Source organism: Phialemonium atrogriseum (assembly GCF_030411735.1).
Source record: "Phialemonium atrogriseum strain 8032-3 unplaced genomic scaffold QBC33scaffold_4, whole genome shotgun sequence".
In the NCBI taxonomy this organism is placed as follows: domain Eukaryota; kingdom Fungi; phylum Ascomycota; class Sordariomycetes; order Cephalothecales; family Cephalothecaceae; genus Phialemonium; species Phialemonium atrogriseum.
The window spans coordinates 571,076-598,441 of record NW_026848141.1 but is presented as its reverse complement, the minus strand read 5'-3'; the positions used below and the strand labels follow the sequence as shown (position 1 = coordinate 598,441).

Genomic DNA, 27,366 nt, shown 5'->3' with positions numbered 1-27,366 from the left:
GTGCTAGGAATCTTTAGTAGCCCGGCTGGCAACCTTCCCAAGTGCCTGCAGTCTTGCTGTTCTTGTCGCAGTTGCAGCTGCAAGCACCTGGAAGCGATTTGTTGTGGAGACATTGGTATGTATGTATGTGTTAGCTTACCTAGGGAACTGACCTACCTAAGGTAAGTTGGGAAGGTCGCTCACCAAGCTAGGGCATTTAGGTAGACGCCAACAAACCGCACTCAACGTTGGCTCAGGATCGCCCTCTCCACCCCTGATGTGCTGAGATTGCTGTTGTGATTTGAGAGTCAGACTCAGTGCAGGAGTTAGGACAGGAGAGCAGGGGATGAAGTAGGACTGACTCATGGCACAACCCTTGACCTAGGCTTCTCAATTACAGGCAGCGGTTATTCCGCGTCAAGAATTCTAGGTGGGGCCAGCAGCTGCTGCCATCTGCAGCCCACTAATTAAAACTGATCAGCTCCCGTCTCACCAATGAGAAAGTCCTGAGGTCAACACAGCCTGCACGCCCCCGATCTTCCACGATTCCAGGGTCACCTGCCTCCGCCTTATCACAAGGGCCCACAAGCCCCTACACTCGTGGTTCTTATCACGAGCTGCTGCCGCCCTTCCCCCCCGGCCCGTCCCAAGCAGCTCCATTATCAGTCGTTTCTGCCCCGGATCTGCCTGGTTTGGCTTCTCGAGTTCACGGATCTCCTGTTCAATTACCATCCTATTCTCCCCCCAATTGGGTTGCTTAGCTCACTCTATCTGTCAGTCGGCGCCTCTTGCTGCAATGCAACTGACATCGTCAACTACCCACAGCCCCAGCAGCATGAAATATTAGCCCTCATTCCACCTACCGATATCCTCGATAGCAGCCATGTCGAACACTGGGAGGGCGTCGCCTCTACCGACTCCGATCCCGTCGTCTCCAGCTGGCCGGTCCCTCAGCGCATCTGTCCCACGTGCCGAGTCCACAGCTCGCCTCGCCTCGCCGGTACCCGGACTTGGTATATCTCCCGCACAACGGGCTGCCACCTCGGAAGGCGGTGGCGAGGGAAGCTCGGGATCTTTTACCCCCCTGGCCGGCGCAGGACCCAATGCTCTGGGGCCCGGTGTGTCCGCTCTAGCTGCGGCATTATCCCACTCGCTCGGCACTTCACCACCCCGGTTCGGAACGCCTCCCGTTCGACCAGTGTCCCCATCCACTGCCGGGACCCAGCTCCTTTCCTCTGCAACCCCGACAAATTATGGATCGTTCGACAGTAGGCCCCGGCACCTGCAAGGGGCCGCGGGAACAGGCGGTTATGAAGACGCAGAAATTGTGAAGAGGCATCTTGTCCAGCCCGCCGATACGGCATCCAACCATTCGGGGCACAGCAAGCCGGCCGACGGTTCGAAGGGGAAGGGGACAGCGGACCACGACACTATCGGACGAGGTGATGATGACGGCTTCTCGAGCTTAAGGCTCCAAGGTGGAGATATCACGCGGCCCATCTACAAATGGACTGAAGAGGCCGAGTCACGAAATCGCACGCAACGGAGTAAGAGCTTCATCATGTCGAGGCCAGAGGCAGAGACGGAAGTTTTCGACATAAACGCAATCAAGGTTCCGGGCGGCTTTAGGCGCAATTTCCTTCGGCGGGCTGCTGAGGATCCGTCTGCAAATCCAGACGACCTAGATTCTGGAGAGGGCAGCAGCCGGAGGTCGCCGCAACCACGGCTTCTGACGTCGAGCTTTTTGGAATTCTTGACGATTTATGGCCACTTCGCCGGCGAGGAACTTTTGGAGGATGACGAAGTCCTGAAGCCTGGCGAGTATTTCACCTCGGGAAGTGAGGAGGAGTATCTCTCGAGCGACGAGGGGTCGGACGAGGATCGCGAACCGATGGAAGACAGCACCCTCCTCACGCCATCGCGACGACGGAGGAGGAGGAAACCCCGCGGGGGGAGCGGCAAGAACAGCCCCACGAATGCCGTACTTTTGCTCCTCAAGTCCTTCGTTGGCACCGGCGTCCTCTTTCTGCCGCGGGCGTACCTCAACGGTGGGATGCTTTTCAGCAACGTTGTCCTGTTAGGCGTGGCGGCCCTGAGCTATTACTGCTTCGTCCTCCTAGTCACCACTCGGTTGAAGGTCGAGGGCTCGTTTGGCGATATCGGGGGGATCCTCTACGGGAAGTGGATGAGGAACCTCATCCTCGCCTCCATCGTCATCAGTCAGCTCGGCTTCGTCGCGGCCTATATCGTCTTCACATCCGAGAACCTGCAGGCGGTCATTCTGGCCGTATCAGATTGCAAGACCCTGATCGAAATCAAATGGCTGATCGTCATGCAAATGGTCGTCTTTCTGCCTTTCTCCTTGCTGAGGGATATCGGCAAACTTGGCTTCACGGCACTCATTGCCGATGCCTTCATTGTCGTCGGCTTGGCATACCTCTTCTACTACGACGTTCTGACCCTCAATACACAGGGTCTGGCCGACATCATCCTCTTCAACAAGAAGGATTGGACCCTTTTCATCGGGACTGCCATCTTCACGTTCGAAGGAATTGGCTTGATCATACCCATTCAGGAGTCAATGAGGCATCCGGAGAAGTTCCCTAAAGTGATGTTGCTGGTGATGGTCATAATCACGACCCTCTTCGTCACCATGGGCGCCTTCTCATATGCCGCATACGGATCGAAAACGGAGACGGTCGTCCTCCTGAACCTGCCGCAGGACAACAAGCTCGTCAACGGCGTCCAGTTCCTCTACTCGATCGCCATTCTCCTGTCCACCCCTCTCCAGATATTCCCGGCGATCCGCATCATGGAGAATGCTCTCTTCACCAAGAGCGGCAAATATAACCCGTATATCAAGTGGCAGAAGAACGTTTTCCGCTTCTTTGTTGTGGCCATGTCCGCAGCCATTGCCTGGGGCGGCGCCGACAACCTGGACAAGTTTGTAGCGCTTGTAGGCAACTTTGCCTGCATCCCGTTGGTATACATCTATCCCGTGAGTTCCTCCTCGGCCCCTTATTTGCGAATCGGTGTTACTATCCGCCGAATACGCTCGTACTTTTATCCTAACGACGTAACACAGCCCATGCTACACTACAGGAGCGTGGCGAGAAACAGGTTCTGGAGAATATCGGACATCGCCCTGTGCGTGTTTGGCGTCATCGCGATGGTCTACACGACTAGTCTGACGGTCATGAGTTGGGCGAGTTCGGGCGGCGTACGGTTGCCTGGTTACTGTGACGAGAAGGGACGGTAAGGCTGGAGGCGTGGTTCACAATATGTTCTCTTTTATAGATGTATGTATGTGGACAGTGACACAGAGCATTATTTGGCATCAGCATTGGGATTACAGAAGGGGGGGTTGGAGCAGCATGATAGAGTGCCAGGGTTTTGCCATACATAAGGTATGCCCTGTAGATTGAAGACGAGGATGGCTTTTAGAGAATAGTACCAACAGCGTCATCCTGACTCCCTCCCATCCCTTCTCTTTCACCATCAGTTTTCTCTCACTCTCTTCAAGATTAAGAACCTAATTAAATTCCAACGATACAATACCGATGCATCGTCACTAGGACAGCACAAAACTGACTTTGGATGGTATCGGAACCTAACAGGTGAATGACTGACGACTTTTACTATCAGTGGCAATCTGTGAAGGAAAGGTAAGGTAGGGAGTGAATTTAAGGTCCTGTGGCGGGAGTTAACCGGGGGTTTAAAACAATAGGATGGTACCATGCAGTGAATCTTGGGAGAGCTAATGCAGAAGCGGGGCATCATGGCTTCAACCTTTAAAGCAGGCAGCGCCGCTCTTCGTTGAACTCAACAACGACTAGTTTCTTTGATAATCGAACTCTGTCTGGATACCTGGCCTTCCTCGTCCTCTTGCTTCTTCTTTCTTTGCTTTTTCCTGCACCTGTCTCTCAATCCATCTCCAGCGTGGAATCTTGATCATCACACTGAACACGCCACGCTGAACAGAAAACACAGCAGAGTGTTGTCAAGATGAATGCTCCTGACCGGTGAGTTGCTGATTTCCCCAGCTTTGCTTGTTATCCCCCCTCGTGCCTCAATCCAGCCTGAGGTTTCATCCTATTTGTCAGTTGAACAGTCATGCCATACACCAGTTTGTGTTTGTGTGTGCACACAGAGATCTCTGGCTCAGTTGCTCAGGAGACCTCTGAAGGTTGGGCAGTGCAAGCAGGGAGATCTAGGGAGGCTTGTATGCCCCCCATAACACTCCCAAATAAATGACTGGGACCACACTCCCCAATCACTATGGGATCTGGTGGCAGGTTTATGGTCCCCTCCACTGGCCGGCAAACCTAGGTACCCCGTCCTGCCTTCCTACCGACCTGGTACTCCGGAGTCGCACCTGCCACTATTACTTCACTCTCCCTTTCCCACACATAAAAAGAGCACCTGGGTCACCAGGGCGACAGGTCATCTTGAACGCGTCAAGAAACTTCTATTTCAAGTGCCAAAAACCTTCAACTTGACACTTTCCCCCATACATCACCATCGCACGCTCCATCTACCAGATACCCTACGACATCGCTACGATGACCCACGTCAACCCAAGACACGATAACCTTCAAGACCCGTGGGCTGCGATCCGATATCATATGACAGGTCTGGCAGAACACCAAGCTAATATAGGATTCAGGTTCGAGCTCTTCCTTCTCGGCGACGGCGAGAAGAAGATCACCGAGCAAGTCTTTACTGGTACGTACCCACCTGTATCTCCAAGACTAGCAACCTGGAAGGCACTAACCTGAGAACTGCATGGCAGGAATGTCCAATACCTCGGACTTCACCTTGCACAAGGAAGACCATACTCTCGGCAATCTCCTGAGCGAGCATCTGAAGAAGGCCCCCCACGTTATGATGGCTGGATACAAGGGTACGTGACAATATGCGCTCCCCGCAAGGTAGATCAAGCCGAAGCTCACCCCTCATAGTTGGCCACCCGAACGTCCCGGAGGTCCTACTTCGCGTCCAGACCGATGGCACCATCACGCCCCGTGAGGCTCTGGTCGAGGTTTGCAAGCAACTCGTTGCCACCTTGGGCCAGCTTGGTCGCGAATTCCAGAAGGAATTCGCCTTCCGCCAGATTGCGGACCAGGGCAACCAGGGCAACGCCAACGGCGGAGCTAGCGGCAATTAAGTGAAACGGCCGTCTCTACATGGAGAGGAAAGGGCTGGATCTCCGAGGGGTTTGGCGCATGGCGTTGCAAGGAACGGTTCTACGTTGACGTCCAGGTCAAATTCAGGTAGTTAGGGGCGGGAAAAGTGCTTGACTATGGTTGCTACATGCCACCGCCTGATACCAGAAGAGACATTTGCCTTCATTTCACCTCTAGTCTGCAATTACCACCATGAAACCGGGTATCGTGGGTTAATCCTACGCCAGTGACCTGTCCTGCCCATCATCGCTGGGTGCATGTTCTGCAGTCCCAAGGATATATCCCAGTCAAACGACAAGACCCCCAAGATCCTCTGCTCTCCTATCATGGAGATGCTCCCCCAGGCCCTTCGCCACCGGGGATCAACTGAGAGAATCTGGTTAGCTCCTCAAGTAATACAACCCCTGAGGCTTCATACCATGCAGATATTGTTGCCATTCAGCAAAATCTTGGACAGCTTCGTGTGATTGCCCGAGTAGTCACTGATGACATGGTTAGTCTATAGAAAGTAAAACCCTGGAAAAGGATATCATACAACTCAGTGACATCTTCTAGCACCATGTCTGCATGATCAGTTAGCGAAGGCGCTCGTAAGACCTTGTCCATAAGTGGTTATACATACTGACGTAGTCATCGAATCCAAGCAATGTGCCGCTGAATTCTGCAGGTCGGGCATCAGCTATATCCAAACCGAGGTCACCGACTGGGGGGCCGTACCTTTGTCGCCCTTCATGACGACCCATATTCTTGACCCCACACATTTGTCGATGAGTTCTGTGCTCCCGGTTAGTCGATGAGCCGGATTGCGTCTATCGCGGAGATACTCACCCAGAGGGAGAAGTTGGGATGCCATGATGATAAATTCGTCTTGTCGGCCGATCACAATTTCTCAGCAGACAGCTGTAATCAACCTTGCGAGACTCAACTAGAGACTGCAATCGACGAAGTTCAAGATGTGGAAGCTTGGAAGTGTGGCTTGATTTTGTGGCTGAGTAGCTAGACCATGGGAACAACAATACTGCATAATTCAATTTTGGGATAATTCCATAAATATACAGTCTTGGTGGTACCTAGGTACCTACCGCGCCTGGAACGCGCCTGGCAGCCTACCGACTTACCAATCGAAGGGGTCTCTGGGATCAAAGCTGTGACTCTCATTCTGCTGGCGTAATGAGTCTTGGGGCCAATGGCACACATCTCGGTGCCAGAGCCTCTCAGTCACTGCCAGCAATGAGACTTAGCCGCGGTGTCGGCTCGGCCATCTCGTTACCCTATCCTATGTATGTTACCACTCGGTTAAGTGTTGAGCACCGCACCCAACTTACGTTTTCAAGAAGACACAGCGCTGCCGGGTGTTATAGATCTTATAGCTGTCTGCCTAAGATGTCGGATAATGTACGACTTTGGCATTTGAGCCATGGAATCGTGTTCGCTGGCAATAGAGAAGTGCTCTACCCCCGACTGCCTCGCGCGAAGCTCCACAGCGCTGCGACGGTACCTGAGGGTGGCGACGAGACAGTCACGCTATCCAGCGTGTGTATCCGCACCGTTGATCAGAGCTCACCTGTGGAAGGCTCGGCCAGTGCTGCTAAGGATGCAGGGAACCGCTTACCAGACGAGACTGGTACTCTGGTGGGAGATCCCGAAGGGGCTGAGAATAGAGGAGCCGCCGGGGATGAAGCAGCCACTATTGACGATGTCGCTTGTGACGATCCACCTCCAGCAATCCTGGACTATAGGATCCCACCAGATGCGTTTCGGGAGGCAAAACTCGCAGACCCGGGCAGCCCGGAGTCCTTCTGGTCGTACGCCCTGTATCGCGGACCGGGCGAGGACGGCTCTGCCGATGCAAAGGTGAAAGTTCACTACTGCAAGACGAAACACACAACGGAGCGGGTTCTCCAACAGTACTTCATGAACGAAGAAGTCCTAGGTTTCGACCTCGAGTGGGCACCCTCTGCCACGAGATATCAAAGCGCCAGGCAAAACGTCAGCCTGGTCCAGCTTGCGAGCCAGAGTCGGATTGCCCTGTTCCATCTGGCATTATATCCGAAGAACGACGACTTGGTCGCCCCATCACTGAAGAAGATCATGGAAGATCCAAAAGTCACAAAAATCGGCGTCGCCATCAAGGGTGATTGTACCAGGTTGCGCAATTTCTTGAAGGTTGAATCCCGCGGCATCTTGGAGCTGAGTCACCTGTACAAGTTGGTAAAGCACTCGTCTCGCGGGACTTTCCAACATGTCAATAAGAGACTCGTCAGTCTAGCTACACAGGTCGAGGAGTATCTCCATCTCCCGTTATTCAAGGGCTCCGACGTTCGCTCGAGTGACTGGACTCAACAATTGCAAATGGATCAGATCATCTGTAAGCCTTGCTTGAGCCATCTGACATCCAAATCGGCGCCCTCTAACTGCCTACTCTAGATTCTGCGTCCGATGCATACGCTGCATTGCAACTATATTTCACCCTTGATCACCAGAGGAAAAGTCTGGATCCGGTGCCCCCTTTGCCGCACCACGCGGAACTTAACCTACCCATACGACTCGGGGATGGCATCAGTATTACAACGTCGGATGAGGGGTTAGAGGCCCCCGAAGGCGAAGACGACACAAAAAATGGCCCAACTCTCTCGGCTCGATATCTGAAGTCGCTGGGCGATAGCATAAAAATCGAACCGGACGGCGAGGATAGCGAGCCGATCCTCAAAGAAACCCCGCGACCTCGGAAGGCAGCCAGCCCTGCCCAGCAGGGCCCGAAGGACTCGAGAATCGTCGACGCTGAAACTTGGCTGGCGCAATATCGCCTAAGCAACGCGGGCGGTGTCCGCGCGGCGGCTTCGTCGCTTCGCGCGTACCGCATATGGTTCTGCAACAGGGATCTCGATCCCGAAGCGATCGCGAAGCTCCTTCGGCAGCCTCCACTGCAGACCGCGACTGTGGTGAATTACGTTTTGGAGGCCATCAGGATAGAGAAGCTCCCGTACGATGCCGCCCGGCTCCAAACCGAGCTCCTGGACCTACTCCCGGGGGACATACAGGCGAGACGGTACAAGGCTCTCGTGAAGGCATGTCAGGGGGCGATAGACGCGTCGACTCAAACACCAGCCGGACAATCCAGCTAGCCGGATATATTTCAGGGCCAAAAACAAAAATGTATATTTCAATCATTGTGGGGGTATAACAATCTCATGAACAGAAGCTCACGAGGCGAGGAGGTCCCGCCCCTTATTTACCTGCACCTTCTTGTCCTCGCCGCCGCTCACGATCCCAAGCGTCTTGTCCCACGCCACTCCGAACACCTTGCAGCCCTCGCCAGCGACGGGCCGCTTCCTGCCCTTGCGGCTCTCGCGCTCGAAGACGTAGACGGGCTCGCTGACGCTGCCGACGCCGCCCTCGTCCTTGGCGGCCGGGCGGACGCTCCGGAGGTCCCAGATGCGGCAGGTGCCGTCGTGGGACCCCGAGACGAGCGAGTGGTCGTTGTCGGGCGAGGCGGCGATGGCGACGACCTTGTTGGCGTGCCCGCGCAGCGTCATGACCGACGTCGTGGCGGCGCTGGCGCGCGGGTCGACGAGCGTCACGTGCCGCGCCGAGGTGCCGGCCGCGAGCAGCGGTGCCGAGTTCCGCGGGATGGCGCACAGGGACAGCAGCGGGTGGGACGTCGTCAGCGTGCTCACCACCAGGCCCGTGGTCAGGTCCAGCGTCCGGACAGTGTGGTCTTGCGACGCCGAGTACGCGACGGTGCGGTCCCGCGGGTCGAACACGGCGGCGCTCGCGGCGGCGTTGTGGACGGCCATCAGGGAGAGGGGCCCGCGCTGCGCAGTCGACACCGAGGACGATATCCTCCGTCGCTTCGTGGCGTGGGTGCTGGGGAGGAGCTCGGCCGGTGCCTCGGGGGCCGACGCCTTGGACGTCGTCCAGAACCCGACTGAGCCGTCCGAGGATGCGGTGAGGATGCGCTTGGAATTGCCGTCGACCTCGAGGGACTCGATCGGCCCTCGGTGGCCGTACAATTCTAGCGTCGGTTTCAGCTCACCGGAGAAGCGGTCTGAGCTCTCGGAGTACTTCCACACGCGGACCGTCCGGTCCAGACCCCCCGACGCAAGCTGGGAATTGAACAGGAACTTGGCCGCCTTGATGCTCGAGCTGTGTCCCCCGAGGCTCCCCGCCGGCGAGGTTGCTATGACCTGGCCGGACCCGTCCCAGATCCGAAGCAGCCCATCGTACGAGGCCGACAGGATCCGGTCTTGCCCCTGGACGAACGCGTCGCCCGACCACCGGCCGGCGGGCGACGTCTGCGACAGCACGTCGACGGCGCTCACCCAGTCGTCGTGCTCGAAACTGGCCTGGTAGACGGGGGGGATCAGGCTGCGGACGTACTGGAGGGTGACGGCCGTCTCGAAGGAGAGCCCGTTCTCCTTCAGGTAGTCCTGCAGCGTCGAGCGGAGGAATGCGCCGTTGATGAGGAAGTCGAAGGGGATCGGCGTCGGAGTGTCGAGCATGGACTCGGAATTGATGATCCGGGATAGGCCATATCTTCGGATGTCTGAAAGGGCATGGAGGTTAGCTACGGAAGCCCGCGGAAGTGGCTGAGGAGGAGGGGAGCTCACCTGCGGGAACGAGGAGCTGTCGTTTGCTCTCTGGTAGTTGGATATCTTCGTCGGTTGTAGTAAAGATGACCTTCACCTGAGCCTCAGGATCTGCCGCCGTTGAGTCGGCCATGGTAACGTCCATTTAGTTGGCAGTATTAAATTCCAGACAAGTGCTCTGTCTCGAACCAAGTTGCTGCTCAACTGAAGCTCAATTTTTTTCAACCTGGACCTTTTTTTCTTCGGTTTTTTTTCTTCCCTCAGCCTTGCAGAGAGTCCCGCCTGGGTCCCGCTGTGGGGCTGCTAAAGGTACATACATTAGTGGGGCAGGTGGGCCTGCCAAAGGACCGGGACCCATTTACGCCAAAATTCACGAACCAGGTTCAACAGACGCGTCTCGAAGTTATCACTAAATTCCTCGACGGCGATGAATGGATGGAACTACAATAAAGCAAGATGGTGTCTCTTGAGGACGTAAGCGGAAGCTTACTGCAGAAGCCATCGTAAGGACCTCTTTATGAGCACAATGAGATTCAATTGCTGACCAATTCGGAAGGCGTGAGGCGCCGGATGTGCCTGAGCGGATCGATTCGAGCTACAAGCCACTCAGCACCTTTACCCTGCCCACGGACAGGAAATACCAGCAGCAATATGCAGACATATACTTCCTGCGGCTGACAAAGATAAGGCCTGCTGTCGAAGGGGTTGCCGCCGCTGCCTGGGATGATACCGTTATTGGCGGTGAGGAGGCGAGGAAGGTTGAACGGGTCTTGGACGTACGCCAGGGCGAGCTCTGCTGGGTTGTAGGGACGGTGTACATGGACATGCCGCTCAAGCCCAATATCTTGGAGGATATTTCCAAAGATGTAAGTGCGCATTTCAAGTCAGCCAGGCCTTACGTCTTGAGGAGCTGACCAATGTCCCCCTTTCTTCCCGTCTACTCAGCGCTGGATTTCAGCTCCTACCACTGCCCAGCGGTACTTCTCTACAGAGAACCAGGATGCTGTCATGCTGGAGGATGACTCGGGCCGCATACGGCTTGTTGGGGACGTCTTTAAGAAAGTCCTTCTGGTGACGGGGTGCATCATTGCTGTTCTCGGCGTCGAGAACATCAATGGGGAGCTCGAGGTCATTGACATCAAGTTTCCGGACCTGGCCCCCCAGCCGGGCCGCTGGGAGTTGTCTAAGCCTTCTACGGAGTCCGGTGCCAGGCCCACGAAACGGGAGACCAAATCGCGGGACGAGGACGTCGAGATGACCGAGGCCCGCGCGGGCGGCAACGGAGGCAAGATCGCGATTGTGTCGGGACTGGAGTTCTCGGGGGCGGACACGTCGTATGCGATGGAGCTGGACCTCCTACTCGAGTATCTACTCGGCGAAGCCCTTGACCCGACCACCCAGAACGAGCTGTCGCATATCAGCCGACTCATCGTCGCCGGCAACTCCGTGTCGGCGGATGGCAAGCCAGACGTCGAGGGCGGCGCGGACAATAAAGCGATCAAGAAGTACGGCTACGATAGCAGCTCGTACAACCCCGTGCCGATCCAGCTCCTTGACGACTTCCTGGCCGAGCTCCTCATGGCAATGCCCGTCACGCTCCTGCCCGGCGTCATGGACCCGGCGAACTCGAGCTACCCCCAGCAGCCGATACATACGGCCATGTTCTCCAAGGCCAGGGCGTTCACCGCCGCCCCGGGCTCGTCCGAACCGGGCTGGTTTGACACGGCCACAAACCCGTGGGAGGCCGAGGTGGACGGGTGGAGGATCCTGGGGACGGGAGGCCAGAACGTCGAGGACATGGCCAAGTACGTCGATAGTGACGACAGGCTGGGCATGATGGAGGCCATGTGTCGGTGGCGGTGCTCGGCGCCTACGGCACCAGATACGCTATGTGAGTTTTGTGCTTGCCCGATTTCCCCTCTTCCCCGTCTCCGTCCGCTGACGCGCTGGTCTACAGGGTCGTACCCCTTCCAAGACGACGAGCCGTTCGTCATGTCGTCGTGCCCGCACCTCTACTTCGTCGGCTGCCAGCCCGAGTTCGGGACGAAGGTCATCCAGGGGACCGACGGCCAGGCGGTCCGAGTCATCGCAGTGCCGTCCTTTTCAGAGACGAGGGAAATAGTTCTGGTCGACACCGAGACCTTGGATGTGACCAAGGTGAAGATATCGGTGCCCAGTTAGGTCACGTTGACTGCGCCGACACACGCGAGTAGTCCAGAGGTCGGGAGCGGCTTGGAGGTATCTGGGATTCTGCGAAGGAGACGACGTCTCACGAAGTGTATGATTCACGAATCTAGACGCCTTCTATCGGGCTAAAAAATAAGGGAAAAAGAGACAAACTCAGATCAGGAGAGCGTGTCCAGTCGTCCTAGTGGCTCCCCCAAGTTATACGCGGAAACCTTTCCTCCCCAGTCTCCCATCCCGATCCTTAGTAAGCGATGTATGCGTGCAACCTACCACGCACCCGACTGACGCAGAAGAAGCGGTGTCGCTTGGCCCGCGACCCCTCCCGGGTATGCCCTCCTCGACCTCGATGACCAGGGAGGCCGGGAGGGCGGCGGCGCTGGCGAGCGTGGTCGGGGCGGTTGTCATTGCGGCGCCGTAGGCGGGGCCGATGAGGTGGTCCTCCACGACGAGTTCGAGGTGCTGGAAGAGGCCAGCGTGCTTGGCTAGGTAGATGGCGCGGTAGCGGTGGGAGGGGCGGGCAAGCGGGTCGGCGGGCGAGGTCGTCCCGTTGAGGAGCTGGCCGTTGTCGTGGGACAGGTAGAGGAAGGTGTTGGAATAGGGCACCCGAGTGCCCTGGCACCAAATTACCCCCGCCGTTTCTTGCAGATGCGGCTTCGGCCACGGAGCAGGGTTGGTCCCACTCTGTGGGTGTGAAGATCAGTAGAATCGGGTCATGACGGGTTCCATTATAGGCGGCTGAGCAGATGCCTAGATGAGAATGGGACCACATCACAATCATTTCCTTGGAGTGAAGAAATCTGCATGCTAATGATTGGACGTTAGGCTCTGGCTCGTTGGTACAGGCAGCTAAGGGGCGGGCGGTTAGCTGATAAGGCTTGCTGGTCGGGCTGCACAGGAATCCCCCATAAGGTGGACATCCCCCAGCATGCACCTCTGTCCAACCTCTGCCTTAATTTCATCATGAATCCGTATGTATCGAACCCAGACGACATCCCCGCCACTGACAAGTATGCCGACGTACCATTCTACGGCTGATACTTTCCCAGACCAGGCGACTTTTGTGTTAATCTTCAGCACGTCAACCCTCAGTCTGCAGACTCTTTGCAATACTGGGCGTCAGTAGTTGACCTCTGCGACGAATCTGTCAGGATCTACCCAGCTGATGAGGGTGGCCGCGATGTGTTTGCCCTTGGCAGCATCATCGTCAAATCAAGCCATCTCTACAAGACAGAAGATAGCCAGCATGGAGAGATTGACTACTCATACGCGATGCTAATGAGTCCCAAGCTATTGCTATTGCCAAGGGTGTCCTAAGGGATGGTAGAGTGCCAGAGATTTCCTTTGCTAGCAAGGTATATGCTTTCTCGCGCAGCTTACTTTGTCCCTATCACTTAGTGCTATAGATCAATGGTCGCCAGGTGCTAATCCAGGAAAGGCTCCTAGGCGTTGGTTTGACCGTCGCATGGCCATACCTATCGCGAGACCCAAAAGAATCCTTCAAGCAGCAGGCACGCAAGATACTTCGACAGTTGCACACTGTTAAGCCTACCGATGGACGCCAGGCTTGTTCCCACATCATCCAAGATCCATTCATCCTTACCAACGGCCGTATCCATCCCCTAGAAGGAGATATTCTCTTAAACACCAACACTGACCTAGACATGAGTTTCATGCACAACGACTTTACCGAGTCTAACTGCATCGTTGACAATGACAAGATTGTAGGGCTTGTTGATTGGGAAATGGCTGGCTTCTTTGGCTGGAAGACAGCTGGCGAAGTCCATCGTAGGATCAGAACACCTCAAAGGGAGCATTTTGCCAATGCTGACCTGAGTGAGGAGAGGCTTCAGGACATTATGTTTTGGAATGATATTTATGACGATGGTTTGCCCGAGTTTTGACATGGCTTCTGCTGTGGGCGAAGCGCTGCCGGTGGCTGTATCGTCTTGGAGAATGGTGTCCCCTGTTGGAGCGAGGAGATGGTGAAGTGTGTCCCCTGCGGGGTCCACACGAATCATTCAGTAGGAACTGCCCGAAGCTCCGAGTATCAAATATGACATGAAGCTCCCCTGAGGGCTATTCTACAAATGATACCGCCTTTGCTATGTACGAGGCATATGCACTGCCAATATCCTGCATATCAGCACTGGTCGTTGCCGTTCATCGGGGAGCCACGGCTATCAATCAAGGTGGAGCTTGTTGCTTAGTCCCATGGTTGCGTACGCAATAGTACGGATGTAGCTGCGGCCCGATCAATAAGAAACGACGTAAATGCGCACCACAGCCACGCCTAGCTGAGCGATCTAGCTTTGCGCCTGCGGGCCAAAAGCATCTGCCCCAAGTCATACGCTCCTCGAGATATCTATCATGATCTGACTAGGGATTCCATGTCTTATATCAAGAGGCCAGACTGACATCATCTACAGGGTTAATTAAAGGGGCGACAGATATATGTAGGATGGATATGATATGATATGTAGCAAGATAATGCCACCTTCGGCATCTCAAAGTTGTATGGTTTGACGCACTGTGTAACACATTCGGCGGGCTCCAACGACTCGTGTCATCTGGTCGAGTCTTGCCATATGCGTACATATCTGAAACCGTGTGGCGTACACTCACCTGTGCAACTGCTTTGTTACCATTTCTGTTACCGAAGTACTAAGTTCTGGATGTTGATCAACTATTGGCAGAAGGTGGAGTTGGCTTCTAATTATATAAAAAAAGAGTTGCCCCATCAGAGCCACCACCCCTGGCTAAGCCACAGGCGAGTCTTCAACAACCAAGGAGGGCTCAGCCTGCGATTGACACCCCACCAAGGGAGCCCCAGCCATTCACCTCCTGTGTTGTAAGGCTTGGCTGAGATGAAGCCCTGTGCACAACGTCAGGGCCAATCCACTTAACCTGTCTCCCCATTTCAGCCTCTCCGACCTCGAATCTGGTTCCTCCTCTTTTTTCCTTTAATATTTCCAAGGATAACTATCCATTTATCGGAAAGTAGACCTTACTGAAGCCTCCGTTCTGCTTGTAATACCGATCATCGAGTCTTCCGCTTGTTCAGGTCACACACCTGCGCTCCCGGACCTGTGGCTCCTCACAGTGCCCCAAAAAGCATCGGGCACCCACCCGCCGCTACCAACGCTTCAACGCCCATTCAACGCCCATTCAACGCCCGTGCCAGCTTTTGGCTCTGGACGAGAACGAAACACCAAATCCGGCTACCCGTACTTGTCTCTCCCAATTTGCCGCCGTTCGGTCTTCCTCTCTTTAATCCTGCCCATTAATTACGGGAGGACACTCTCGCTTTCATCAACTGCGTCCGCTCTTTTCTTTCTTTCTTTTGCGCTGCGAGGTTGAATCACCTTCCCTTGCTCGTCAGCCGCGTTTCCGTCGGTCCACGTCGACCTCGACATCGAGAGCCATGGCGGCCAACGACTTCTACAACAACAAGCCCTTGCCGACTCCCTCGCCGCAACCCTACTACTCCTACAGCGGGCAGTCATCAACGTCCTACGATCCCTCCATCCCTCCTCCCTATAGCGCCCAACCGCACCAGGGCGCCGCCAGCGGTCAGCGCCCCCCTAACAGCGTCTCGCCGCTATCCGCACCATCACCTTCGCCGTTCGACTCGCCGTTCGACGACCACGTATACCCGGCGAACTCACATCAAACACCGTCTTCAAGCCGCCATCAATTAAGTCAGCAGGATACCGGTTACTACGGTCTATCCAGGGTTCCTTCGGACGAGATGGCTTACAATCACCCCGCAGATGACATCCCCCTCCAAAACCGTCCCAAGGACGTGGAAATCAACGACCATGTGTACGAGGCGCCCCGACGACGGAAATCCAAAAAGGGCGCCGTGAGGTTTGGCGAGCTGGGCATGTTCGGCGCCAACGGGAAGAGGATACCATGGGTTGTCTATATCTTCACAGTTGCCCAGGTCGCCGTGTTCATCGGCGAGATCGTCAAGAACGGTACGGCTCACCATCTGTATGGAAAATTCAGGAGGCTAACCATGAGATTCAGCTACGACTACCGGTTCACCCATCATGATTAAACCGCAGTTTAACCCCATGATCGGTCCCTCGACCTACGTTCTCATCAATATGGGTGCCAGGTTCGTGCCGTGTATGCGTAGTGTCAAGGGCATCACCCCAGACGTTACCTGGCCGTGCCCGAACACGACGACCTCGGATCTCAGTGATCAGTCACATAGGTGCAACCTGTCCCAGCTCTGTGGGTTCGGTGGTGTTCCAGAGTTCGGCCAGGGCAGCGACGTCCCGGAGCCGAACCAGTGGTTCCGCTTCATCCTCCCCATGTTTCTGCATGCCGGATTGATCCACATTGGCTTCAATCTGCTGCTGCAGCTTACCCTCGGGAGAGAAATGGAGAAGGCCATTGGTTCTATTCGCTTCTTCCTGGTATACGTTAGCGCCGGTATCTTCGGATTTGTCCTTGGCGGGAACTTTGCAGCCCCCTTCATCTCATCTACGGGGGCATCCGGTTCGCTATTCGGCGTCATTGCCCTGACTCTGCTCGACCTGCTCTACTCGTGGAAGGACCGCCGGAGCCCGATGAAGGATCTCATGTTCATTGGGCTGGACGTTGTGATATCTTTCGTCCTTGGTCTCCTCCCCGGCCTGGATAACTACTCCCATATTGGTGGTTTCTTGATGGGCCTCGCTCTCGGCATTTGCCTCCTACATTCGCCGAACTCGCTCAGACGCAGGATTGGGGATGACCCGTCCTATGCCTCGGTCGGTGTAACTCCCTCGGACGTACCGCCGACCTTCGTGAAGAACCCCGTCGGCTTCTTCAAGGGCCGAAAGCCTCTGTGGTGGGCATGGTGGCTCATTCGAGCCGGTGCCCTGGTGCTGGCCCTGATTGTCTTTATCCTCCTCTTGAACAACTTCTACGTCTACCGCAAGACCTGCAGTTGGTGCAAGTATCTCAGTTGCCTGGTAAGTCCTCAATTCATTCGACGCCCGCACCAAAGTCACATCCCGGTCACGGCTAACAAGGTTGACAGCCCATTAATAATTGGTGCGATATCGGTAACCTCGATCTGAAAAACACAACTACGGAGAAGTCTACTCGTAACCTGCTCCGTGGCCTGGCGAAACTATATTACGACTGAGACGACATTGACGCACCCTGTTTGTTTTCATTGCGCGAGTACCGCATATTAGATCTGCGAACATTCTTCACCTACCTCTGCATAAATATCAAGGCGTTATGGGGCGGGCACGATATCCCGCGATGGCAAATACCGAGTGGAAGGAAGGAAGGAAGGAAGCCGGAAAAGGGGACACAAGACACGAGACGTACGTTCTAGACCCCAGGACGGATTCTGTATGCGCGCTGTATGGCGTGGTTTCCCGAGTCGGGGCAACCTTGCGAAAGTTCGGATAACCGGGGTACACAGGACGGGTCCAGCGTTGTTCAAGGGGGCTGACTGTACGGCGGGGGGCTGACTGTACGGCGGCTTGGCCGGCAATACCACATCGAGTTGGACGACACCGAAATTGTGCTCATAGAATTACTTACATGTGGTTGTAATGACCTGAATGGATACATGGCCGTCTGGTTGAAGACTCTCTTACGCGCTCTCTGTTTTCTTGACCATGTACTGTACCAAGTCCAGTACACTGTTGCCGCCCTTGCCTTGGACCACTGGAGGAGAGAGATTTGAAACAATTATTACATGACTAGACCAGACGAGACTGCGTGATTTATATACAGCGCCTATCGGCCGGTTGATCTATTGAGGTTCGACTGTGACTCTCTATCCCTGGAATATACAACCTGAAGTACATATATAATACAGGACAGCAATAATAATAATACACCGTATCCATGTCTCTGTTACCCCAAACAAACAAGGTACACACAAGACATCGGTCCAAGCGAGCTCGGACCCTCAAAACAACTTACTCCCTCACCTTCCCAAGCGGTTTCGGGACCGCCGGGCCCCCCTCGTCGGTAAAGACATCCTCCCACCTCAGCTCCCCCTCAGCACCGTAGACGCGGACGGGGTGCGCCCTAGCCTTCTCGTTCTCCCTCTCGCGGAAGGCGCGGCCCTTCTTGCTGTACGCCTCGAGCTGGCCCTGGAACTTCTGGGCCCAGTCGTCCGAGCCGCTGCTGGCGGCGGTAGTGGTGGTGTTGCGCTCGCCACCACCGTCTTCTTCGTCGTCGCCGCGGCCGGGTTGCCGTAGCGTCTTGCGCCGCCGCGCCACGACCATGTCGTAGATCCGGTTCGCCCGCGTCGCCGAGAGGTCCTCGACCGAGTACTCGACCGTCCACGACGAGGCCTTGGCGAGGCGCTCCGGCCGTTTGACGTACTTGCCGTCGACCTTGTTGCGGATCGTCAGAACCATACCCAGAACCTTGTCCTCTGGGGCCGGGGCCGGGGTGGTGGTGGTGGTGGTGGTCGGCGCATCTTCTGAGGTGGAGGCCTCGCCTTGGGTCGATGATGGAGGCGTGGAGGCTGGATCGTCCGTGGTTGTTGGTGTTGTCGTTGACTCGCTGCCCTGTCGTGACTGCTCGTCGCTTCGTTGGCTGCCTAGCTCGGGAGACTTGCGCATCATCTCGGAGAGGATCTTCTCAAACTTGCGAAGCTTGATGGAGTCTGAGGAGAGGCCTTCTTGAGGGCCGGCCTCTGCTTCTCCTGCCTCGCCCAGTCGTTCCACGGGACTCGCCTGGAACTTGGCTGCGAGCTTGATTATCAGGTCCTTGAGTGACGGCTGGTCGGACGATCCGCCTTCCTCGGTCGAGCTAGCCTCGCTCGTCGGCTCCGGACTGTGATCGTTCTCTAGGGGCCGATTTTCCTCTTGTCCCTCAGTACCTCGCGTTACCTCGAAGGTATCCTGCTCATCTGCAGAAGACATCTCGTTCCGATGTTCCCTGTTTTCTGTTGCGGTATCAGTGCGAGGCGAGTCGGCTTGATGGTTCCCTGTCTTGTCCAGGCCGTTGTTGTCTGAATCATCGGCGGCGGAGTTGCCCTCTTTGGCTTCGCTCGTGAGTGCCTCCAACAGAGCATCCAAGTAGTGGCGCGACTCCTCGGTCGATTCCATCTGGAGGAGACCGCTCTGCTCAAGGGCATCCTCAATCGCCTCCCGGACAGAATTGACGCCGAGCTCGTCGTTCTCCAGCGTCTCTTCGACTTTGCCCATCATGTCTTCCCACACGTCGAGGCTGGTCTCCTCCTGGTCAGCACCTTCTTCAGCTTCCTCGAGGCTGTCCTCCTCCTCGATTATCTCGCTGGCTTTGCCCCTCCCCTCCTCTTCCTTGTGGATCATGCCCATCATCTCGCTCTCAAATGCCTCCACTTGCGCTTTGTTCTTGGTCTGTACCGCTTCGATCTCCTCCTGCGTGACCGGCTTGGCGAAAATGTACATGAACGGCGGGTCTGACGGTCGTGTCTCAAAGTGGATCTGTAGAGACTGCTCCGGCCACTTTGCAGTCGCCTTGTCGAGGACCTTGTTCAGGAGGTGGAGACTCAGTTTGAATTCCCTGTCCCCGAGCGTGATGTTCTCCGTCCCGTGGAGGGCCAGATCCATCTCGGGCAGTGGGATGTATTGGAAGCCAAAGATGCGCTGGGTGTTGTGGAAGGCGACGAAGATGCCGTCCATACGACCCATGCGCACCTGCAGCGAGTACTTCAAGAAGGCGGAGCGGACCATGTCGTAGTATTCGCGCTCGTAGGACTCCCATTGGCCGATCCGATGACGGATCTCATAACCCAGGCCCTTCCAGAAGTCCTGGGCATCCATTCGGATCGAGACGACTGCCCTTGTCTTGAGATCGAACATGCCGGTTCCCGGGAGCCTGTTGTCGTGGGCGTCTAGCTGCGACCTCATCAAGAAGTCCCCCATGGTCGTGTAATGGTACGACTCCGGCCCGTTCCGTTCCTCCTCTGTCAATTGATCTGAGTTTGTCCGCCGGTACTTCTCAAAGTCCTCCTTCGACAAGGTTAAAAGCTTCTCCATCGATTTTCCTAGCATGCTCAGGATGTTTGCGCTGTCAAATTCCTTGTCGGCATCAATGGCATACGTGCCGTTCTTCCAGTGGAGGAAGATCGCTGCTGGAGACCGGCTGATCCTGGTGAAGTTCGTCGACTCGATCTGGAAGCCTCGGGAGATGTGTGCCGGATTGACCGGGCGCCATGCAGAGAGGAGGAAATGGAAGTGTGCAAGCATGGAGGTCATGCTGGAGGTCGAACCCGAGTACTTCTTCATGTTTTCGGCGGCAATCTCTGTCAGTGCCGTGTCCTTGGAAGAGGTGACATATTGCTTCAGGGAATTGAAATCGAATTCTTTGATGGGCATAATCGCAGCGAGGTAGGGGTCGAAGTTGAAGACTCGCGACCGGGGATCCTGGAGATGGTAGACCCCGGGGTTGAATAGGACTCGGTCTAGGCCATAGGATAGGTTGGGCACAGGAGGCTGTTGCTTTACAACCGGCGTCAGGGCCAATTCCTTTGATTCGATACTCGATATCTTGAGAGTATCCGGCTGCTGCGATTTCTTGTCTCGCTTCTTCTTCGTCGTTGTCTCTCCTGAGGAAGCCGAGGGTGCTTCCGAAGCTGGCTCTTCTTCCGCTTGTTTCTTCGAGGATTTCGTGCTCGCCTTGTCCAATGGTGATTGTTTCTTGGGATTGGGCCCTTTCGCCTTCTTCGCAGGTTCACCCCTGTTCTCCAGGGCGGTCCTCAGAGTGTTCAGGGCATCTTTCAATGATGTGGGCTGCAATGCCCCCAAATGCCTCCTCGGCCCGCCATCGGAACTTTTCTCTGGACTCGGCAACTCAATCTCCGAGGCACTCGATGGGTCTGGTGCCTTGGAAACATCCTTTTTACCTGCCCTTCCTCCTTTCCTTTGCGCAAGCTTCCTTCCTTGTGCCGAGGAAATGGGGGTGGTCGCAAACCGTTGGATTCGCAATGAACTCGTCGTCGGCGCAATGGAGGACAGCGCCTCGCGGTGGGCAAGGGCGGCGAGACATGGCCCGCAAACATATGTATGTCTGGCAAACCGACGCGACCCGCTGCTCAAATGCAGCATTGTATTCGACGACGACGGCAAGCTTGATGGGCGGCACAGAACCTTTTTAGGCGCGCGCTGGCGGGACGCGTAGGGACGGACCCCTTCTCTCTCTTTTTTTTTTTCCACCGGTACTTTGTTACTCCGTATCCCGCCGAGCCCCTAACCGGTTACCTACCTAGCTACCCGCGTACCCACCTAAAGGCTATCTACATGGGACCATTATACAGTATCTAAGGCCTATTATTACTCTGTAGTAAACAGAACGTATGGCCGAGACAGCCATTTCTGGTTGCCATTAGTGACCAGTTTGCCTTGTGTGCCAGCTTCGATTTGTACAGAGCATCCCATGTGCCAGTCCAGACATCAACATTTCCCTTGTTCCATATCCCGCCAAATTCGACCCGAAGTTTCCGTCAATGGGGTATAACTCCTTCAAGCTTATTCATCCCTTCTCAGAGCTAACCGTTGCGCCAGTGGTGTAGACCCAGGTCACCCTGCCTACCCTTAAATTCCCACTTCTCACTTCCCACTTCCCGCGCACGTCGAGCACTCAGCATTGGGTCCTCGTGAGTGCTTCATTCGCCAGGCGAATCCCATTCTCTTTGGTTGCTTTCGCCTCCGCTACAGCACCTTGCATCTCCAAGGACTGCGCAAGCATGCCGTCGGCAACACTCATCCATAGTAGGTTTCCAGTCTTCTTGGCCTGCGCTGAACATGCCTTCGCGCTCTTGAGAGCCTGTTCGCCCACAACATTCTCAAATAGCCGGCATCTCATAATGTTCAGGGCTATTGACAGACACTGTGTATTTGCTGTTTGCTGGGCCCCATTCAGCGACTGTTGGATATAGCGCTTGACCTGGTTGATGGATAATGTTGGGCTTGTTTGGATCGAGGCCAGAACAAGGTTGTACGCTGTCCGGATGTCAAGATCCGAACTCTCTATGCAGAGAGGGCCCAGCAAGTCCTTCAGCACCGTCGTCTTGGCATCGTTGCGGTTTGACGGCGCCTGCATGATCCATACTCGATTCAGGGCTGCCAAGATCGACAATTGATGGCTAATATTGCCGGGGCTGGCCTTCGGCTGTACGTTCGATATGTCGAACCGTGGATCCTCAAATATTTGGAGAGCGTTGTCAAGGTTGGCGGTCCCTTGTTCGTAAACACCGGACAGGTAGAGCTGAAGGAGGCTGAGGACGTCTGACCGAGGAGGCGAAGTCTCAATCGCTTCCAGGCATCTCTTCACTTTGGTCCAGTCAGAAAGACTCGCAGCCTGTAATCCAATCAAAACTTGAATATAACATGTAAGCTCCGTTTCCCAGTCCGCCTGCTTGGCGGCCTCGGGAAGACATGTACTTGATGGCTTTGATTTGGGATCTGGCGGAGAGTTAATAACACAAAGACATTCCGGGGGCGCTCGATGTGGCTCACCTTTCAAGACTTTCAGCGCTTCAGCCCATATCTCGGAACTCTTCCCAAGTGTCGTTGATTTATACAAGGCAAACAACCCATGGAAAGTATATCTATCGGATCCGTCAGGTGGGATGATAGAACGGGAGGAAGCAAACTTACGCCAACGCAAAAGCTTGTTGTCGAGCAATTGAGGGCAGAACAAGGTAATCGGATTCACCGTCGCCTCGACGCAGAATAGCCGCCGTGTCATCGCTGATTGTCTGTGAGGTGCCCGAGTGTCTTTTGATGGGGAGCAAGAGCTCCGTCGAGCGAGAGTCCCATTGTGGGGAATTCTTCAACTCGTCCATACGGCTCTGGAGAGCCGCGAGCTTCCTCGAGTACATAGCCGGTTCTTTCTGGTGCAGACTGCAAGCGAGGTCCAGAAGCAAAAGCAAGACATCGATTTGCGGGAGGTGGACAGAGGCCTCAAGCTGGAACTTTGAGGCTTGGGCGATGCAGGTTTGGACACGCAAGATCGCATCGTCCTTCATGGTGCTGAGGTGTGCTAGACCCTCGAGGAGTGACGCCATTACGCATATTGCTCGGTCTCCCCTTTGAGTGGCAATGGCGGCCAGTTTCTTAAGGTTCTCGAAGGCATGTGGATCAGTACTACTCCCTGCCTGTAAATAGAACGCGGCCTTGAGAAAGCGGAACGCGTAGACCCAATGCACCTGCTTATACCTGTATGCAGATCAGTACTAGCTCGACCTCGCGGCAAGAGGAACATACGTTGTGCTTTCCGAAATGTTGCTGTCAATGGATATCAGTGCGGCTTTCGGATTCCGTTGGAATAGCACTTTGGCGAAGAGAAACTGCATGCAGTACTTCAAATCCATGAAACGGTGCTTTAAGAACGTCAGTCAGGGGTTTCATATTCGACACAGAGTTATGAATACCTTCTCACAGAGGGCGATGCCTTTCGTTAAGGCGGTTTCGGCCTCCATAGTGTTCACGGTTTCCTCGACAAGAATACCGGCGTATCGCAGCCGTAACCGAGCTTCAAGCCGAGGTCGGAGTTTATTAGACTGCATGGCAACCTCAAGACACCCCAGCCCTGTCGCGATGAGTTTATGGTACTCGTTGGCCACATGAGTATCCGCCGATCTCCCAACCTCTGTCACAGATGCTCGCGCCTTCGAGAAACAGTCTTCAGCGACGCAGAGAAGCAGAGGAAGGGTCTCGACCTGGACGGAAGCATGGGATACAAGAGGTGACTTGGTAACACCAGCCGAGGAGCTCGATCTTGTTGGTCCCGCCGAGGGAGTTGACTTCCTATGAGAGCCCTGGGAAGGGGGTCGGATCGTGCTCATTCTCGGGCTGTTGTTTGCCGACAGTGGTTGCTGGATCGGCTGTGGATACCGAGCATGCGCGGCAGGCTGAGGCGGAGGTGCTGGCGCTGGCAGGTAATTTTCCATGGGGTGCACGGTCACCGGCTGCTGAAGATAGGAAGGGTCGACGTATTGGACGGGACTGGCAGCGGAAGGAGGGGGAGGACGATCGTGGGCGCCATCGTAGGACTGTAACTGTGGCGCGCCAAGTGGGTAATACTGAGCGGGCTGCTGCGGGTGTGCGGGCACGAATTGTTGGTTTTGATACAGCGCGTTTGCTTGCGAGTTCCCGCTTCCATACTGGGGGGGGTATGGGGGATAAGGCATCGGTTGCTGGCCATTAAAGGCCTGCCCCGAAGGCATCGAGCCTCGAAATGTCATGGCATTTGGGAGGGGAGTGCGTCGCTTGGATCCTAGGCACCTCTAGCCAAGAGATTTACTCTCCAGTCAGGCGGGGAAACACCGTTTATTTTGAGTCGCGGCTGGGGAGGGCGCAGGCTGGCTTGATGCATAAAACGTCGTCGTTGGATTAGAGTCCAGCAGGGGTCATGAGGCTATCAAGGCAGGTCCCTGCTCGACGCGCGCTGGTTAGACCAAAACGGATAGCTTATGTAAGGCCAGCGGACAAAATGTCAGAGCTGTATTGAGTTTAGGGCCTTGGCGTGTTTGGGGGATTGACCGGAATTGACGGCTTTCACATGCCTAATGCGTCTAGACTAGTACCCACTTTGGATAGTAGAGCCGGAATTAAAAGGTACAACCTCATGACGGTGCCATCCATATCCTGAGATGATGTTCTGTCCTTCACCCAACAGCTTCCTGTGTACGCAGTAACACGAAAGACAGTCCGGTAAAATCGAAGAACGCCCGGAAGACATTCGGAGCTCGGGTTCAGAGTTTCCAATCGTTCGCCTCACCCTCATCTTCGTTCGGCTCCAGCCAGGAGTCCGTGGTAATGATGGATTGGCTTGGTCGAGCAAAAATCAGTTTCACTCATTCGACTTCGCCGCTGATCCTGGAGGAGAAAGATGGGACGAAAACTGACCTTCTCAAGGTCTGTGAGAAAGTCACACCTCCCTGCCAACTCAACCCCCTCCTCTTCAATGGCCATCTTCAGACGATGTGGACTGTGACCAAAGTACATGGGCCTCAGATATACTACCGGAGGAGGATTTTCCACGCGGACCATAAGGTCTACACTGGGACATTCGCTGTCGATTTCGCGGTTGATCCCCATGAGGATGTGGACGAGACCCTCCCTCCCCGGACCGCCTATTACTCTGAAGAGGGCTTTGCTGGAATCGCTTCCGAGGACTCCCGGCCCATGCTGATAGTTCTTCATGGGCTTTCTGGTGGTTCTCACGAGATATACCTGCGGTATGCGATCGAGCCTTTGGTCCTCAAAGGCGGGGAATGGGAGGTCTGTGTGGTGAACTCCCGTGGTTGCGCAAATAGTGAGGTGACCAGCGGGGTGTTGTTCAACGCCCGGGCAACTTGGGATATTCGACAGGTTCGTTGCTGCCATTTCATCGTCTGTATCCTTTTGGCGTTGACGTTGCTAACGCTTCATAGGTCGTGAAATGGGCCCGCGAGACATTCCCCAATAGGCCGCTCTTTGCTCTTGGGTTCTCTCTCGGCGCAAACATATTGACAAACGTAAGCGCCATGGGTATCAATCCGAGTCATCGCTAGCTAATAAGCCACCTCTTAGTATGTTGGGGAAGAGGGCGCTTCGTGCCCTCTCAAGGGAGCTGTTGTCGTGGGAAATCCCTTCAACCTTGACGCCAGTAACAAAGCACTCAAGAGAAGCTTGGTAGGGAAGCAAGTGTACCAGAGAGTGATGGGAAGTATGAGCACCCACGCCACCTCAGAGTATACAGAAGCTAATTCTAAACTTGGATAGCCAATATGAGGGAACTCATAAGCCTCCACAAAGAGTCCATTCTCAAGTTTACCAAGCTGGACTGGGATACCATTCGAAATGTGAAGTATCTATATGAGTTTGACCGGACAGTCCAGTAAGTTCACACACATTGGAGACGCTGGCATAACTGGCCTATTATTGAAAATGACCTAACCGTGTCCTCCTGATAGATGCACGACATGGGGTTATCCCACCGAAGACGCATACTATCGAGACGCCTCCTCCGCCGATGCGGTTCTGGCAGTGCGGATACCGCTTTTCGCCATCAGTGCCGCTGACGACCCAGTTAGTTGGTTCACTTGCTTTGCTCGTGAGGTGACGACTAACCATCAAGCAGATCGCCGTGAATGAGGCCGTCCCATACGAGGAGTTCAAGCAGAATCCCTATACCGTCCTCTGCACGACATCCATAGGCGGCCACCTCTCCTGGTTTGAGCTGGGAGGGGGTCGATGGCATGCGCGCCCGGTATGACAGAACCGATGCGTGTCTAACTTGGCTTGGCTAACCGGTTATAGATTTCCAACTTCTTGAAGTACATGGCGTCGAATATCAAGCTCGACTCCATCAGGCCCAAATTAAGTGATGAGGCATCCGATACCTCTGACGCAAGAACGCGCTTTGATCCAGTAGGAAGGAAGCTGGAAATCATCCTAGACTAATCAATGCTCGTGATTTTCGGCGACGTCAATCTGATGGAGTAGACTGGTTGGTCTGAGATGGTGACATTTGTTAGTGGGTGAGAATCTTAGTGGTATGCAAATCCGTACATAGCAGCACAAGAGCTATAGAGACATAGAACAGTCGTAATAAACCGAAACGAATACTGTAGGATATAGTTGTTGTTACAGTTGACGAGAACCTAGTCAAGCAACGAACAAGTTGTTTCTCCTTATACATATTGTACACGGTGCTCAATATCATCCCAGCCAATTCTCCTCCTGCAGGCGCTCGAGGCCTCTATTTCCACAATCGGATCCACCCAAGACGATGTGCAAAGAGAAGCAAGTCTCGATATGGGTACATCAGCACCCACACACCCATACTTCAATCTCTCCCCTCCTCAGAGGGCAAGACAACCCCCACCCCCCTAGGCAGACAACCTCTTCCTCCCCTTCGCCCTCCTCCTCGCCAGCGTCTTCCTCCCGTTCTTCGTCTTAACCCGACTGAGGAACCCGTGCCGCCGCTTCTGGATCAGCCTACTCGCGCTCGCCATCGTCGGCCGCGGCCCGCACCGTATCTGCACGCCCGCCCCTGCGAGCGCGGGGTGCGCCGTGATCGACGTCCTCGGCACCACGTCCGCTGCCGCCGACTCGGAAGGCGGGAGGCGCGCGAGGGGGCTCGTGGCCGGTCGGAAGGCGGTGTTCGCTGAGGGGATCAGGGAGGGTCGGAGGCTTGGGAGGGAGGAGAAGGACCTGCTGGTCGGGTTGGGTTGGTTAGAGACGGGGTTGGTTCGGGAGGTTCGGCGGCATGACTTGTTCGTGCAGAGGGGGCGTTAGTTACCTCGTTGCGCTTGCTGTCCGAGAAGCGCAGAGTGCTGTTTGGTGTGGTTGGCCTCGGCAGGCGCCTCGCAGGAGCGAGAAAAGTGGTTGAAGCCTCGGCATCCTGGTGCGGGTTAAGGGCGAGCTTCTCGAAGTTGTCAGAGGAATTGCTTTTATTTAGGTAGGTAGGTGGGTGTTGTCGAG

General features: G+C 55.2%; 13 protein-coding genes across 13 annotated transcripts; 8 read left to right on the top strand and 5 right to left on the bottom strand.

The window, feature by feature from the left end:
• Positions 1 to 551: 551 nt before the first annotated feature.
• On the top strand, positions 552 to 3,667 carry QBC33DRAFT_528086 (transmembrane amino acid transporter protein-domain-containing protein). The gene is made up of 2 exons (XM_060427026.1): positions 552 to 2,977; positions 3,065 to 3,667. Exons 1-2 carry the CDS (start codon positions 863 to 865, stop codon positions 3,236 to 3,238), a joined length of 2,289 nt encoding a protein of 762 aa, XP_060286673.1. The 5' UTR covers positions 552 to 862; the 3' UTR covers positions 3,239 to 3,667.
• A 712-nt stretch (positions 3,668 to 4,379) lies between these two features.
• Positions 4,380 to 5,284, top strand: QBC33DRAFT_267407 (RBP11-like subunits of RNA polymerase). The gene is made up of 3 exons (XM_060423160.1): positions 4,380 to 4,704; positions 4,772 to 4,882; positions 4,941 to 5,284. The coding sequence occupies exons 1-3, from the start codon at positions 4,542 to 4,544 to the stop codon at positions 5,144 to 5,146; spliced, it is 480 nt and encodes a 159-aa protein (XP_060286672.1). The 5' UTR covers positions 4,380 to 4,541; the 3' UTR covers positions 5,147 to 5,284.
• Positions 5,233 to 6,118, bottom strand: QBC33DRAFT_528080 (uncharacterized protein). Its single transcript, XM_060427025.1, has 6 exons — positions 5,994 to 6,118; positions 5,883 to 5,939; positions 5,788 to 5,826; positions 5,701 to 5,728; positions 5,584 to 5,647; positions 5,233 to 5,531 (listed from the first exon to the last, which is right to left on the bottom strand). Exons 1-6 carry the CDS (start codon positions 6,016 to 6,018, stop codon positions 5,490 to 5,492), a joined length of 255 nt encoding a protein of 84 aa, XP_060286671.1. The 5' UTR covers positions 6,019 to 6,118; the 3' UTR covers positions 5,233 to 5,489.
• A 120-nt stretch (positions 6,119 to 6,238) lies between these two features.
• On the top strand, positions 6,239 to 8,610 carry QBC33DRAFT_528078 (putative Werner syndrome helicase). Its single transcript, XM_060427024.1, has 3 exons — positions 6,239 to 6,445; positions 6,500 to 7,533; positions 7,593 to 8,610. The coding sequence occupies exons 1-3, from the start codon at positions 6,336 to 6,338 to the stop codon at positions 8,288 to 8,290; spliced, it is 1,842 nt and encodes a 613-aa protein (XP_060286670.1). The 5' UTR covers positions 6,239 to 6,335; the 3' UTR covers positions 8,291 to 8,610.
• On the bottom strand, positions 8,369 to 9,899 carry QBC33DRAFT_576152 (WD40 repeat-like protein; the record flags this gene model as incomplete). The annotated part of the gene is made up of 2 exons (XM_060430886.1): positions 8,369 to 9,711; positions 9,776 to 9,899. The coding sequence occupies 2 exons, from the start codon at positions 9,897 to 9,899 to the stop codon at positions 8,369 to 8,371; spliced, it is 1,467 nt and encodes a 488-aa protein (XP_060286669.1).
• On the top strand, positions 9,858 to 12,386 carry QBC33DRAFT_528072 (putative dna polymerase). The gene is made up of 4 exons (XM_060427023.1): positions 9,858 to 10,257; positions 10,311 to 10,620; positions 10,700 to 11,645; positions 11,712 to 12,386. Exons 1-4 carry the CDS (start codon positions 10,211 to 10,213, stop codon positions 11,933 to 11,935), a joined length of 1,527 nt encoding a protein of 508 aa, XP_060286668.1. The 5' UTR covers positions 9,858 to 10,210; the 3' UTR covers positions 11,936 to 12,386.
• Positions 12,387 to 12,810: 424 nt separating this feature from the next.
• On the top strand, positions 12,811 to 13,471 carry QBC33DRAFT_267311 (uncharacterized protein). The gene is made up of 3 exons (XM_060423157.1): positions 12,811 to 12,909; positions 12,988 to 13,293; positions 13,385 to 13,471. The coding sequence occupies exons 1-2, from the start codon at positions 12,902 to 12,904 to the stop codon at positions 13,253 to 13,255; spliced, it is 276 nt and encodes a 91-aa protein (XP_060286667.1). The 5' UTR covers positions 12,811 to 12,901; the 3' UTR covers positions 13,256 to 13,293; positions 13,385 to 13,471.
• On the top strand, positions 13,434 to 14,034 carry QBC33DRAFT_528069 (uncharacterized protein). Its single transcript, XM_060427022.1, has one exon. It carries the CDS (start codon positions 13,603 to 13,605, stop codon positions 13,840 to 13,842), a length of 240 nt encoding a protein of 79 aa, XP_060286666.1. The 5' UTR covers positions 13,434 to 13,602; the 3' UTR covers positions 13,843 to 14,034.
• Positions 14,035 to 15,362: 1,328 nt separating this feature from the next.
• Positions 15,363 to 17,081, top strand: QBC33DRAFT_576150 (uncharacterized protein; the record flags this gene model as incomplete). Its single annotated transcript, XM_060430885.1, has 3 exons — positions 15,363 to 15,918; positions 15,971 to 16,905; positions 16,974 to 17,081. 3 exons carry the CDS (start codon positions 15,363 to 15,365, stop codon positions 17,079 to 17,081), a joined length of 1,599 nt encoding a protein of 532 aa, XP_060286665.1.
• A 793-nt stretch (positions 17,082 to 17,874) lies between these two features.
• QBC33DRAFT_512207 (mitochondrial protein Pet127-domain-containing protein) lies at positions 17,875 to 21,265 on the bottom strand (the record flags this gene model as incomplete). The annotated part of the gene is made up of 3 exons (XM_060425896.1): positions 17,875 to 20,778; positions 21,174 to 21,188; positions 21,230 to 21,265. 3 exons carry the CDS (start codon positions 21,263 to 21,265, stop codon positions 17,875 to 17,877), a joined length of 2,955 nt encoding a protein of 984 aa, XP_060286664.1.
• Positions 21,081 to 24,323, bottom strand: QBC33DRAFT_267247 (cohesin loading factor-domain-containing protein). The gene is made up of 5 exons (XM_060423156.1): positions 23,328 to 24,323; positions 23,161 to 23,276; positions 22,552 to 23,112; positions 22,411 to 22,502; positions 21,081 to 22,356 (listed from the first exon to the last, which is right to left on the bottom strand). The coding sequence occupies exons 1-5, from the start codon at positions 24,138 to 24,140 to the stop codon at positions 21,533 to 21,535; spliced, it is 2,406 nt and encodes an 801-aa protein (XP_060286663.1). The 5' UTR covers positions 24,141 to 24,323; the 3' UTR covers positions 21,081 to 21,532.
• Positions 24,324 to 24,456: 133 nt separating this feature from the next.
• Positions 24,457 to 26,789, top strand: QBC33DRAFT_609085 (AB-hydrolase YheT). Its single transcript, XM_060432375.1, has 7 exons — positions 24,457 to 25,269; positions 25,332 to 25,415; positions 25,471 to 25,606; positions 25,663 to 25,777; positions 25,854 to 25,968; positions 26,021 to 26,149; positions 26,200 to 26,789. The coding sequence occupies exons 1-7, from the start codon at positions 24,715 to 24,717 to the stop codon at positions 26,341 to 26,343; spliced, it is 1,278 nt and encodes a 425-aa protein (XP_060286662.1). The 5' UTR covers positions 24,457 to 24,714; the 3' UTR covers positions 26,344 to 26,789.
• QBC33DRAFT_267217 (uncharacterized protein) lies at positions 26,689 to 27,362 on the bottom strand. The gene is made up of 2 exons (XM_060423155.1): positions 27,185 to 27,362; positions 26,689 to 27,096 (listed from the first exon to the last, which is right to left on the bottom strand). Exons 1-2 carry the CDS (start codon positions 27,283 to 27,285, stop codon positions 26,772 to 26,774), a joined length of 426 nt encoding a protein of 141 aa, XP_060286661.1. The 5' UTR covers positions 27,286 to 27,362; the 3' UTR covers positions 26,689 to 26,771.
• Between the last annotated feature and the right edge of the window lie 4 nt (positions 27,363 to 27,366).

What these genes read in the sequence shown, in the direction of transcription:
- QBC33DRAFT_528086 (XM_060427026.1), top strand. Translation starts at nt 863, where the DNA reads ATGTCGAACACTGGGAGGGCGTCGCCTCTACCGACTCCGATCCCGTCG. An exon ending in CGTTGGTATACATCTATCCC is followed by an intron (nt 2,978 to 3,064) that starts GTGAGTTCCTCC and finishes GACGTAACACAG; the next exon opens with CCCATGCTACACTACAGGAG.
- QBC33DRAFT_267407 (XM_060423160.1), top strand. Translation starts at nt 4,542, where the DNA reads ATGACCCACGTCAACCCAAGACACGATAACCTTCAAGACCCGTGGGCT. An exon ending in CACCGAGCAAGTCTTTACTG is followed by an intron (nt 4,705 to 4,771) that starts GTACGTACCCAC and finishes ACTGCATGGCAG; the next exon opens with GAATGTCCAATACCTCGGAC. An exon ending in TATGATGGCTGGATACAAGG is followed by an intron (nt 4,883 to 4,940) that starts GTACGTGACAAT and finishes CACCCCTCATAG; the next exon opens with TTGGCCACCCGAACGTCCCG.
- QBC33DRAFT_528080 (XM_060427025.1), bottom strand. Translation starts at nt 6,018, where the DNA reads ATGGCATCCCAACTTCTCCCTCTGG. An exon ending in CGTCATGAAGGGCGACAAAG is followed by an intron (nt 5,827 to 5,882) that starts GTACGGCCCCCC and finishes CCCGACCTGCAG; the next exon opens with AATTCAGCGGCACATTGCTT. An exon ending in ATGGCAACAATATCTGCATG is followed by an intron (nt 5,532 to 5,583) that starts GTATGAAGCCTC and finishes AGATTCTCTCAG; the next exon opens with TTGATCCCCGGTGGCGAAGG.
- QBC33DRAFT_528078 (XM_060427024.1), top strand. Translation starts at nt 6,336, where the DNA reads ATGAGTCTTGGGGCCAATGGCACACATCTCGGTGCCAGAGCCTCTCAG. An exon ending in ATCTCGTTACCCTATCCTAT is followed by an intron (nt 6,446 to 6,499) that starts GTATGTTACCAC and finishes TACGTTTTCAAG; the next exon opens with AAGACACAGCGCTGCCGGGT. An exon ending in GCAAATGGATCAGATCATCT is followed by an intron (nt 7,534 to 7,592) that starts GTAAGCCTTGCT and finishes TGCCTACTCTAG; the next exon opens with ATTCTGCGTCCGATGCATAC.
- QBC33DRAFT_528072 (XM_060427023.1), top strand. Translation starts at nt 10,211, where the DNA reads ATGGTGTCTCTTGAGGACGTAAGCGGAAGCTTACTGCAGAAGCCATC. An exon ending in AGCTTACTGCAGAAGCCATC is followed by an intron (nt 10,258 to 10,310) that starts GTAAGGACCTCT and finishes CCAATTCGGAAG; the next exon opens with GCGTGAGGCGCCGGATGTGC. An exon ending in TGGAGGATATTTCCAAAGAT is followed by an intron (nt 10,621 to 10,699) that starts GTAAGTGCGCAT and finishes CCGTCTACTCAG; the next exon opens with CGCTGGATTTCAGCTCCTAC.
- QBC33DRAFT_528069 (XM_060427022.1), top strand. Translation starts at nt 13,603, where the DNA reads ATGAGTTTCATGCACAACGACTTTACCGAGTCTAACTGCATCGTTGAC.
- QBC33DRAFT_267247 (XM_060423156.1), bottom strand. Translation starts at nt 24,140, where the DNA reads ATGACATTTCGAGGCTCGATGCCTTCGGGGCAGGCCTTTAATGGCCAG. An exon ending in GCATCGCCCTCTGTGAGAAG is followed by an intron (nt 23,277 to 23,327) that starts GTATTCATAACT and finishes ACGTTCTTAAAG; the next exon opens with CACCGTTTCATGGATTTGAA. An exon ending in CAACAAGCTTTTGCGTTGGC is followed by an intron (nt 22,503 to 22,551) that starts GTAAGTTTGCTT and finishes CGGATCCGATAG; the next exon opens with ATATACTTTCCATGGGTTGT.
- QBC33DRAFT_609085 (XM_060432375.1), top strand. Translation starts at nt 24,715, where the DNA reads ATGATGGATTGGCTTGGTCGAGCAAAAATCAGTTTCACTCATTCGACT. An exon ending in CAACTTGGGATATTCGACAG is followed by an intron (nt 25,270 to 25,331) that starts GTTCGTTGCTGC and finishes AACGCTTCATAG; the next exon opens with GTCGTGAAATGGGCCCGCGA. An exon ending in GTACCAGAGAGTGATGGGAA is followed by an intron (nt 25,607 to 25,662) that starts GTATGAGCACCC and finishes AAACTTGGATAG; the next exon opens with CCAATATGAGGGAACTCATA.
- QBC33DRAFT_267217 (XM_060423155.1), bottom strand. Translation starts at nt 27,285, where the DNA reads ATGCCGAGGCTTCAACCACTTTTCTCGCTCCTGCGAGGCGCCTGCCGA. An exon ending in CGGACAGCAAGCGCAACGAG is followed by an intron (nt 27,097 to 27,184) that starts GTAACTAACGCC and finishes CCCGACCAGCAG; the next exon opens with GTCCTTCTCCTCCCTCCCAA.